At 33.0% G+C, this 12263-nt stretch overlaps 1 protein-coding gene across 3 annotated transcripts in view; it reads left to right on the forward strand.

Annotated features, from left to right (window-relative positions):
• Positions 1-12263, forward strand: part of BRINP3 (BMP/retinoic acid inducible neural specific 3) — a 411767-nt gene that overhangs the window by 267332 nt on the left and 132172 nt on the right. For all 3 annotated transcript variants that reach the window (XM_047839603.1, XM_047839604.1, XM_047839605.1), the window contains exon 5: positions 10984-11089. In XM_047839603.1, coding sequence (XP_047695559.1) covers positions 10984-11089 — 106 coding nt within the window. The remainder of the gene's footprint in view (positions 1-10983; positions 11090-12263) is intronic.

A 12263-nucleotide genomic window follows, 5' to 3' on the forward strand; every position in this document is an offset into this window, starting at 1 on the left:
GAGACTCTGGGTGAGTACTAAATGGACAGAATGGGCAGATTTAGAAATATGCTGATAAAATAAATTATAGAACAGGGATAAATGAAGTGAGAGGCTGTGTTTAGTGTAACTCTTTGCTCACTCAACCTGGCAACACGTCTTGTTTGTGGACTCAGTGGCGTTTGCTCAGTCCTAGGTGACAGTGTATAACATCTTGGATATGTTCAATCTAACTGCTTCTCTACTTTTTCCATCGAAGAAGAGAGAACACTTAAAGATAGAGGCATATCTTGGAATGGTTGGATCTAGACATACAGAAAAGATTTGGAAAAAGAATAACAAAAACCATAAGGGATAGTCCGTGCATGTTCTTTTGCAATTAGAGATGACTGTCTCCAAGGCTAAGGACCCTTTTCGAATCCAATTCTTTTTTATATTAAATTTAGCCTTTTGTGTAACTCCTAATTTTGTATTTTTGCTTAAAAGGGACAGCTGACAACATTGTTGTTGAAAATGATTGTAAAACACTCTTAGTTTTATGTGATGATTCCCATAATATTTGTATTCTGAACTTGGGTTTAGAAATAGATTTTTTTTTGCTGTTGTATTTTAGAGTTTGTGATCATTTGAAGTAAATTCAATAACTAAAAAGCAATGAGATTGCAATTCATAGAATAAACAGAAAATAAAATCATTTTTAAATATTTCACTTCTTCTGTTTGCTTTCATTTTTAAAATAAATATAATGAATGCTACCTTGGATCATTTTTATTTTTTGGGTGAAGCCACAGAAATGAACCTCTGGCTCCTGAGTTCCCTCAAATGTAGTTTCTTTGGTCTGGGGGAAGTGGCATTCAGGTCCACACCGGCCACAAGAACTGCAGTGCCTGCCTAAGGACTCTCACCAGAACGCAGGTGACATGCCCAGGCCCCAAACCAGGTTGTAAGCTCTTTGTTGTTTGTAGCTGCCCTGTGGCAGTGAAACTTCTCTTTTTTAATTATTAATACTGAATCCATCAGAAAACTCTAAGGCAACTCTAGTGTAATAACAATATTCCTTTAGACTTCATATAATGAAGTACAAAGTTCCCATTTATGTAACATGATCAGTTATAGGTACACAAATGTAGCTTTTAGGAAAATGTCAATTTTCTAAGTGTGTATATATATGTAGTTAGGAACCTAATGAAAACTTTTTTTTCTATATAGTTTCTTCCAATTGCTGTGATTTTAAGCTCTGTGTTATTTATAAAATAAATCAAACAGCATCTGTAGGAGTGAGCTTATAGATTTGGCCTCTTTAAGACCAATCAAGTGCCACACAGTGAAATTCCATGGTAACCTGGGATTAAGCACAAAGGAGTCCTGATGTTATTTGGCAACCTTGCTGTGACTAAATTGTGTCCACTTTACCTTATTCCATATCAAACTGAATAGACACTTTAAGAAAATTTCTTTTTTCTAGCCTCATGTGTAATTTTATATTTTAAGTGTACCAAAGGACATACATGGACTGTCTCAACAGGTTTACATGTGGGTGTTTGTGTATAATTGTGATGGAGGGTGATTTATGGGGTATGAAAAAAATAGGTCAATCATTATAGCCATGCCTGGACTCGTGGTGGCAGGTGTAAATGAAAACTGCACTAAAGCAATTGCTCTCCAAGAAGACATACTCTGTTTTGTCCTAAATAAAGTGTACCCTGTCTTTTGTATTATTGTCTTCACAACGTAATAGTTTATTTCACATGCTATATTTTGATCTACACTGTGTCTCATTCCTTACATTTTACAATTCATAGTTCTGTTGTTTATTCTGCACATGCGTTATGAAAATACATAACTTATTATTATTTATGATCATACATTTTATCCTGTTTACAGTATCACTGCTCCTCCTATAGAATAAAGTCCAGATAGCTTTTTAAAATGCAATCCTAGAAATGGATGATTCTAATATTTAAAAGTGTGCTATTTATTGAAATTATGGAGAGTAAAATTAGGAGAAATAGTTTTCAGCATAAAGTTATTTGCATAGATAAATAATTCAACAACGGTGTATGCTCCTTTACATTCAATTTGTATTTGATTCGTATTTGTGCTTCCTATGTAAATATATGAGTCATCTGAGCATTGATTATATATCATGTACTATTTTAAACTTCTTTTGAACAGCTAGAACAGGTTCAAGAAACATTGACGATGTCAATATATTTTAAATCATGATATTAATTTTGTATAATGCACTAAGTGTAATGTGTGTTATAATGTGAAAATGCAATTAAATTTTGCATCTACTCATGTACATTGATCTACTCATGTATTTTTCACTTGAGGACATATAGCATTTGGTATATGAATTTGTAATTTCCCCACAAAACTTAGTATAAATAACAAGTAACTTTAAAAGTAAACGATGTTCTTGCTACTAGAATATCATTATTCCAATATGAACATTTTCATATGCTTTTTGTAATTAACAACATGTTTGAAAATTCTTTCTTAATTAAATATTAAGCCCCAGAAATATTGCAGCAGGATAAAGAACTCAGACTATATTGAATTGCAGTTTGATATTAAGTGCTCAGTAAAAGGTTAAAATAAGAATTAATGACTGGCAGAGGAAAAAAAACGGTAAAAATACATTTAAACTTAATATTCATATTTGAAAGTAAACAGAAATGATGCATGTATGTAATTTCTAATTATTATATACAATTTATAATCAAGTACCATATATAATATCATAAAATTATATAATATCATAAATGAATATCATATGATAAAATTATTGTATATTTAATTATAACTTATATCTAAGACTTATATAGTTACATATATACAATTATGTATGTTTTAGTATCCTATCATGATTTAATTATAAATAATGGGTTACAACATATATATTATACCACATATAAATTTATATATATATAAGTATATATATTTGATATTGGTATTGTCTAAAGGTTTTTGTTATTTTGATAGGTTTAACCATATACAACTATAAAAGATCCTATATTAGGACATAATAAAAAGTAATCAGCATTTGTATTTTACTCTTTAAAAGTCTAATGTAGCATGATATAAGAACATGTGGGAAGTTATATTTCAAGTCTTTAATAAATTAATACTTAGAGTAAAAGGTAATTCATTTGGCTTTTAAAAGCCAAGTTGTATTGTTGTATTAACCATCACATGGTAAAGTTGTATTAACCATCACATTCATGGCAATATTTGTTATTCATGAGAATGACCCAAGATACTACACCATTCTAACTGACCTATACATCAATCTAGACCAGTTAAATTTTTATTTACTGTAACTCTATTGCTAAAGAGAGAGGGAAAGGTAGAGGGAGAATGAATTAAATTGATGAAGGCAAACAAAGTTTAAAACCCTTACATATAGAACTTGAAAGCCAGTATGATGCTCAGAATGGGTCTTCGATTGATGAGTCAGGAGGTTTAAGACCCAGTTCCAGCTCTAATTTCACTTACATGATACTGAGCATGCTCCATAACCTCTCTGGGCTCCAGATACTTCATTTGTGTAATGAGATGGTGAGGCTGGATGGTTTCTAAGACTCCTGATAGTTCTAAAACTTTTTGTATGCTGTCACTGCTGCATTTTCTTCAAGAGGTTCTCAGAAAAGTTGAATAAATGAATGTAAATATTCTTTTGTTATTTCGAACTAAAACTAACATATTTATCCACCAATTTATTTCACAATCATTGAATTCCTACCATGTGTGAAGTACTGTGTGCAATTATGAATAGGGAGTTTACAGTTCAATAAGTGAAGAAAATAATGTGAACAGACGAGTGTAATTTTATAATTGCCAGGGGCACCTGGGTGGCTCAGTTGGTTGAGCGCCTGACTTCGGCTCAGGTCATGACCTCATGGCTCTGGGGTTCAAGCCTAGCATCAGGCTCCTTGCTGACAGCTCAGAGCCTGGTGTAAACCTGCTTAGGATTCTGTGTCTTCCTCTATCTCTGCCCCTCCCCCACTCATCCTTTGTCTCTCTCTGTCTCAAATATAAACATTAAAAAAATTATAATTGCCATAATAAAACATAAAGAAAACTTTGTGATAAAATCAGGAATTAAGCTATTAAAATATCTTGAGAAGGTTAATCTCCCAATTCTTAGTATATTTATTCCCTAAAATAATTTTCTACTCTTGGGAAATAGTGTTTCTCATGGCTACTCACTGATGAGTTTATTGGGAAAAGGCTAATTGCTTTTCATAAGAAAGAATTGTGCTTTTTGAATTATGAGTACTTAACAAAATAAAAAAGAAATAAGGATGATACTCCTAAGGATGGTTATGGTACTCTTAGTGGAAGACTGATTTATCATGTGTTTATCCTTTAGATCATAGAATAGTCATCACCATGGCCTTGAACAAAAACAAAATAAATATAACATTTCAATATTAAAAGTGGATTGGATTGGATTGGATTTTTAAAAACTCCTTATAAAAGAGCTATATTGTACTTATCAGTATTCTCTTGTTTCCTATGCACAATCAATGATGATATAAAATTATCCAAAAAACTACTTCAATGTACTCTAATATAATTTCGAAGCAAATGAAATCTAAGAAAAAATAGAAGGAAAAAGCTGTAAAGTTTGAAGTTCATGAAAATTTGGTCGATGAATAAAAGATGGTCTTGAACAGCCGTTTCTTCTAGTTTCAATGATTTTCGTGTCTGGTAAACGGAAGATGGTAAATAAATGAGAACAGAGGAGAAAAGCTGTTGTTACTTTATTGTTTGAAGTTCCAACATAAACATTTATTATTTTTGTCATTAAAAATGATGCATTGGAACAAAAAGGATACTGCCATTCCATATTTTTTCTTATCATATGGTCAATAAGTAGTTCACAAGTGACAAGCCATTGTAATGGAGAATAAACAGATTCTTATCTGTTTTATACTTTAAGAGCTATAAAAAAAAAGTCACCCTATTGATTTCAGATAAAGTTTCCAGGAACATTACAAGCTTTTTTTTTAAAATGTGCATTTATAGATCTGCGATAGAGATATATTATTCATATGATCATGCATTTTATTGAATTGTCGATAAACAATAATCAGTTTAGCCAAAATGACAAACTAATGCTTTGCTTCATTCTGTAAAAAGCGTAGAGCAATATCACATTCACAGAGCTATGTATATAATGGATGTGTGTGTATAATTTTACGAAGTATACATTCATTTTCTTTTGCTTTTTTCCCTCAACGTGGATGAAGATATTCTCATATAATCATACTTGTTTTGAGAGACTCCTTGATTGTCTTCAGTACTACAGATCAGAAAACTTTTTCTATTTTTCTTGTAGCTACTGTTGTTCTTTTCATTTTATGTAATTGAACTATTTTTTCCTATACCAATATTTCTAGCTTAGTCTGTGGATTATTCTTACTATATTGTGTTCTAATTGTGTATGGATGTGATTTTGTACAAAATTTCTACCTAGTCTCGTTCAAGGGTGAGTTTGATTTAGGAAGGTTTAAAATTCAGCCCCCTGCTCTCTAACTACAAAGAAAAGTGTTAGTTAACATTCAGCACTGACATCAGAAAAAGTATTGTGATCTTAATAACCTTGATTGAGAGGTAGAGTATGGATAATTTCAATAAGTTCACATGAATTGAGATCATCTTGTGCCTTTGCTTTTTAATAGTAAACATTTACACATACTTTACATTTACCTTGAATTAATTACTGTGGCCCAGGCACATGGTAAGCACTGTTTATGGATCACCTCATTTTTGTTTCCCAAGCACACTGTGCTCTAGGAAAATTTTAGTCATTCCACCCAATAGAAACTTGAAGCTTAAATAGCTTAAGTTGGTGGAGCTACAGTAGTGACCTGGGCATGTTTATTTAAGTCTGTTTTCTTCAAAATATATAACATTATTATGATTTTGACTGCAAATATTTTAAATATGTAATGCCTGAGTTTGAAGATGATGGACTCTTAATAGTGCAATTTCGTTTAGGAATGTGGCATGTTTTTTTGTGTGTTTACTCTTTTGTCCCATTTTCTTCACTGTTTTAATATTTTAAAAAATTTGCTTCAGATAGTTTTTCTTCAACTAGTTCTCATTGAATTGATTTTATTACTCCACTGCATTGCTGTGGCATTATATCATCTTTAGACTATGTAAAACTGTAGAGAAATTTGATAGAAAATCATAAAGATGGTTTATTTCCGAGTGAAATATTTGTACCATTTTATTTTAATCTAAATTAACGTGACTCTATACTATTGGTTAATATAATTACTTCCAAGGAATTTCTTTGAGTTGAGAAGGTTCTATATTCTTCTTTTAGACTGTAAAATTCTCCTAACTGTGAAAATAGTAAGCAGTAGTTTATTGCAACAACATAGGAACAATATAGGAAAAATTGAAAGGATCTTTTGTATCCGCTCTGATCTTTAACAATATATTTAAAACACAATCTGCATAGAGGCACCTGGGTGGCTCACTTTGTTGAGTCTCTGACTTCAGCTCAGGTCATGATCCAGTGGTTTGTGAGTTCAAGCCCCATATCAGGCTCCCTGCTGTCAGCATAGATCTTGCTTCGGATCCTTTGTCTCCTTCTCTCTGACCCTCTCCCACTTGTTCTCTCTCAAAAATAAGCATTTAAAAATTGTTTTAAATAAAACACAATTCACATAAGTCAATGATAGAAATAAACACCACAGGGGCGCCTGGGTGGCGCAGTCGGTTAAGTGTCCGACTTCAACTAGGTCACGATCTCGCGGTCCGTGAGTTCGAGCCCCGCGTCAGGCTCTGGGCTGATGGCTCAGAGCCTGGAGCCTGTTTCAGATTCTGTGTCTCCCTCTCTCTCTGCCCCTCCCCCGTTCAGGCTCTGTCTCTCTCTGTCCCAAAAATAAATAAACGTTGAAAGTAGGATTTTCAAAAAGTATACATGATATCATTCAAGTTTGGATTTAAAAACTGATACACATTTATTTAAAAAAAAAAGAAATAAACACCACATTTGTTATATTTTGAAGACATATTTGTCCTAAATACGTTCAGAAGGTTCGATTTTTCTTTCTACTCCTGGTAAAGTTGCCTCTTCGGTGTTTGCTACTCTACACTGGTCCTTCAACTTCCACAAACACATACAGTTTTCTTCATAGCGCTCAGATACAATCACAAACCACTGTGACACCTCAGAGAGGGCATCATTTTTGGATACTACATTCCCTTGCTTTGAACATCCTCCTTCCAATAGATGAATAAAATAAATTAAAAAAAATATTTTCTCATTCGATATCACAGTTCTCAAAACACTGAAAGCTATCAGTACTGCATTGTTGTCAGTCGATATTCATTTTTTTTAGTCTTACTCATTGTTATGTTTAGCTATTTAATCACTCTTCCATTTTTAGATTATATATGAAGACCTCTGTACCAGATGTTCATCTATCAGCTGATGAACAGAAGTTCAAGCTATTTGTGGTACCACCACATAATTCATTTTTGGTAGAGTTAATATATCTATAGAAATGCTTATAGAATAAATTGGCTTTTATTAGTTTCTTTTCATTTCATTTCGTTGATAGTATTAAAGAAACAAGGACGGATGCATTTATTAATGTTGACACTAATAAGACATGTAAGAGCCTTAAATATGAAACCATTGAAAATAAGAGGTTTGATTTTGACTGTGCTAGAGTTTGTGAACTTTTATATTAAATCAGAAAAGTATTAGCGAATTCACTTCTGAGTGATAATAAACAAAATAAAATTATAAATTGGGGCTCCTGGGTGGCTCAGTCAGTGAAGCTTCTGACCCTTGGTTTTAGGTCAGCTCATGATCTCTCAGTTCATAGGTTTGTGTGTGCACTGACAGGACAGAATCTGCTTGGGATCCTCTCTCCCTCTCCTTCTGCCCCTCTTCTGCTTGTGCTCTCTTTTTCTCTTTCAAAAACAAATAATAATTAAAAAATAATAAAATTATAAATAGGATCTGCTAGATTTTTATTATTGTATATTGTGAAAGGCAAGAGATTAAATCAATCTGTAGACATAGAAAGGTATTCAAACTTCTAAATTTATAAATCCATTATTTAAATTTCCTGAATTTATTCTCAAAAACACAGTAACTTAACATAACTGAAGGTCTGTAAAGAGATGGAATACTACCATTGATCTTCTTTCAAAAGTTAAGTGTCAGAAGATTGCCTTCTAAATTCCAAGATCTCATATCTCAATAAATGTGTGCTTGAAGCCAATTTTATTTATTTTTTTCTTTTTATTTATTTATTTTTTTAAGTTTATTTATTTTGGGAGAGACAGAGACAGTGTGAGTAGGGGAGGGGCAGACAGAGAGGGAGAGAGAGAGAATCCCAAGCAGGCTCCGCACTGTCAGCACACAGCCTGATGCAGGGCTCAAACCCACAAAACCGTGAGATCATGACCTAAGGCAAAACCGAGAGTGGGACGCTTAGCCAACTGAGCGACCTCGGTGTCCCAGGCAATTTTACTTCTTAAAAATTCCTTACGATGACAAATGCTGGAATTTGTTTCTATTATTTTTGTGTCTGTGTGTTGGTGGACAGTAGGTAAACTACATGATAGGACAACATGAAGATTTAAGTTATATGAAACCTTAAGTATTTCCTTTGATGGCTTTAATCCTTCTTTTACCCTTTGGTTAATCATCTATATTTAAATGTCATGTGTATATACACACTCATACTCATACATGTATGCTATACATATCAACATTAGATATGATTTCCCTGAAAAAAATAAGGGATGGTCAGTATCACCATTGGAATAGAGTGGTGGGGAGTAGACAACGTTGGTGTGATGTTAGGGAAAAAGTATTGCTTTGCGCATGATAAACTGCATTCTCAACTATTGCTTTGTACTCATAGTCAATATACATTGTTTTAAAGGACTTGTTACAAAATATCATAGAGCTGTCATGATACAAATTATACCTTCACTCGGTGCATCTGAGCTGACATGTCTATCCCTTTGTCTTTGATTATTACCTATAAGTGTTTGACTCCCAAGTTAGTAATCCCATCTTTGACATAACTTCTAAGAAATAGATCTGCACTGTTACTCCTACTGGATGTTTCTGTTTGAAAATGTTATTCCATTCAGAAGTCAGAATGCTCAAAACAAAATTCTCTTACATGTTCTCCACAGTGGACCCTATTTGCAACATATCATAATGTTATCACTTATGCTCGAAACCTCAGTTTCCTTTTCCTCCCTTCACTGTGTATATTTTCAGTGTTTCCTAATCTTGCCAGGTCCAATTGTTTTATATAATCTGTCTTCTTCAGATAAATGTTATTGCCACTGCTTTATTCAGGCTTTATCATCTCAATAACGACCTTACTGTCTTCCTTGTTATGATTTTCCCCCTCAAACTGTCCCCTTCTTTTTCACTTCATCATGGGCTTATATAAGAACCTAGTATGTGATGTGGATACTATAGTGAACAAAATAGGCAGTATTTCCTGCACTTGTGGAACTTGCATTCCGATGAGAGGTGTCAGCGGTAATCATGATAAACGATTAAATTATACTGCATGTTAGAAGCTGAAAACTACTTTGGAAAAAGTAGAACAAGGTAAGGAGGAAAGGAAATACTGTTCAAAGAGGGAAGTGTGGGAAGGTGTATTCATTGAAAATAGGCTAGTCCAAGTAGTCCTAAGAGAGTGACATTTGAACAAAAACTTGAAAGAAGTGAAACAGTGAGCTTATAAATATTTTGAGGAAGAGCATTCCAGATGCAGGAACAGCAGGTCAGAAATCCCAAGGTCAGAAAATAACTAGCATGTTCGCAAAGGGTAAGTGTAGTTGGAGTGGAGTAAACAAGGAAAAGAGGAGAGGGGATGAGTTTAGAGAGGTAACAGGGATAACTGGATAGAATGACATTTGTTTAGTTCTAGGAAGGGTTCTGGGTTTTACCCTCAGTAAGATGGAAAGCCATCATGGAGTTGTGAATGGTGAAATGAGATGATGTGAATTAATTTTGGAAACGGTTCTGGTTGTTGTGTGGAGAGTATCTTTTTTTAAAATACAAAGATCAAAAAAAATACAAAGATCATCACAATATTTCCCTGCTTCAAACTATGTTTTTTTTAATTATCCTGAGGATAAATTTAATTTCTCTTTATTTCCTAAACTCCTCCTCATCTCCTAATACTCTACATCCCAAGAGACCCATGGAAAAATTAGTCTGCAACATGTGATTCTATAATTAAGTGCTATGGCTGAGCACTGCAAACCCCAACTTTATAGAAATGGGAAAAATACAAGTGGAAGTCAGTAAGGAATATTTTGTGTGGGTGTTTGAAAATGTGCTTAATCTTGAGGAGAGATAAAATAAGTTAGTCAAAGGGGAGAAAAGAAAGACGGGGGTGGAGGATGTATAAGCAAAGGCATAGAATTAAGAATGTCCAGCTGGAAAGCAAGTTAATGTGTGTTGGGGATAAATGGGACAGATGGAAATCAAGCAAAAGAGTTTGGACTTTGAAGGCACCATAAAAGATGGGAAAATTATAGATTTTTAAGTAGAATAAAATAATAAAATCAGTTTTTAGACAGTAGCCTGACAGATGGGTCTGATTTATTGAGGAAAAATGAACAAACAAAAAACAATTCTCATACGAGTCAGAACTTGCTCTCTATCTAAAGGGGCATGGCCTTGTCATATCTTGGTTAAAATCAATGACCTTAGGTGAGTGATGCTTTTGACCAAAAAGGGCTTTCTATTATTTTCCCAGAAGATTTATGCCTAGCCAAAGGAAAGAGAATGGAATTGAAGACAAAGGGAGTTATTTGTCTTCTCTGTGCTTAGGTGTGTGTATTGTTGGTATGTATCAGATCCTATGCCTTTCAGTGATGTTTACTGTCAAACATATAATATCAGTGTGTGACAGCTACATTGAGCTAAAAGAACATGGTGAAGTCTGATTTATATAATAAAGTTGATGTTTTGTTTGTCAGGTAACAGAAACACGGACTGGTCCTCTTGGCTGCAGTAACTATGACAACTTAGATTCTGTCAGTTCTGTTCTGGTTCAGAGTCCTGAGAATAAGATTCAGTTGCAAGGTATGTAGCTAAAACTTCATTAATTCTCTACAAGTCTGGATAACAGTTACCCAGTTGTGATTTCTTTCTCCTTCCCTTCCCCCAGCCCCTCCCTCTTGTCCTCCTCCTCCTCCTCCTCCTCCTCCTCTTCCTCCTCCTCCTCCTCCTCTTCCTCCTCCTCCCCCTTCTTCTTCTTCTTCTTCTTCTTCTTCTTCTTCTTCTTCTTCTTCACAAGCCATATATGCAGCACTAGGCTGTTAAAATTCTTATAAAATGCTAATTTCCTATTTTTAATTGCTAATAACATTCTATACCAGATGAAGAAAATGTTAAAATTCACTTTACTTCTTAAATTAGGTAATGTGTGGCAATTGAAAATTTATCATGATATTTTACTTTTATACAGTAATCTTTATCTCAATATGTAGCTGTGTTTTCATAGGTTTGTCTGGGTTTGACTTTTTCCTTATAGATTCTAGTAAAAGTTGTAGCCATATTAATGCACAGAGTAGCATGAACTGTTGACATTTTAAGTATAACATAATATCTAAGCGTTTCGGCTCAGGTCATGATCTCATATTTTCGTGAGTTCAAGCCCCATGGCTTGGGACTCTCTCTCTCCCTCTCTCTGCCCCCTCCCCCATCTGCACTGTCTCTACCTCTTTCAAAATCAATAAATGAACTTTAAAAATAAGTAAATAACTAAACAAACAAACATAGCCTAATATGGTACATAGAGCTGAGTTTGTCCTCTGATAGACAGTTATTTGAGAATTTATTATATTTATATTATATATTAATATATATTAATATATATAATATATAATATATATATAATATAATATTAATATATTATATATTATATATTATATAATATATATAATATTAATATATAATATTATATTATATTATATTATATTATATTATATTATATTATATATAATTATATATATTATATATATTATAATATATTATATTATATAATAATATATATATTAATATAATATATATTATATATTTATTATAACAAAATATTTATATTTGCATTACTTCCATCATAGAGATACATTATGTGATAATGGTAATAATTTGCCTTTTGTTTTCTATTGCTATATTTTGTAAGAAAACTCAATAGAGGATTTTTAAATAACTTGTAACATATATATACTGTCCTCAAATGGGTCATTGGTGTGTG

Source organism: Prionailurus viverrinus, chromosome F1 (genome assembly GCF_022837055.1).
Source record: "Prionailurus viverrinus isolate Anna chromosome F1, UM_Priviv_1.0, whole genome shotgun sequence".
Lineage (NCBI taxonomy): Eukaryota > Metazoa > Chordata > Mammalia > Carnivora > Felidae > Prionailurus > Prionailurus viverrinus.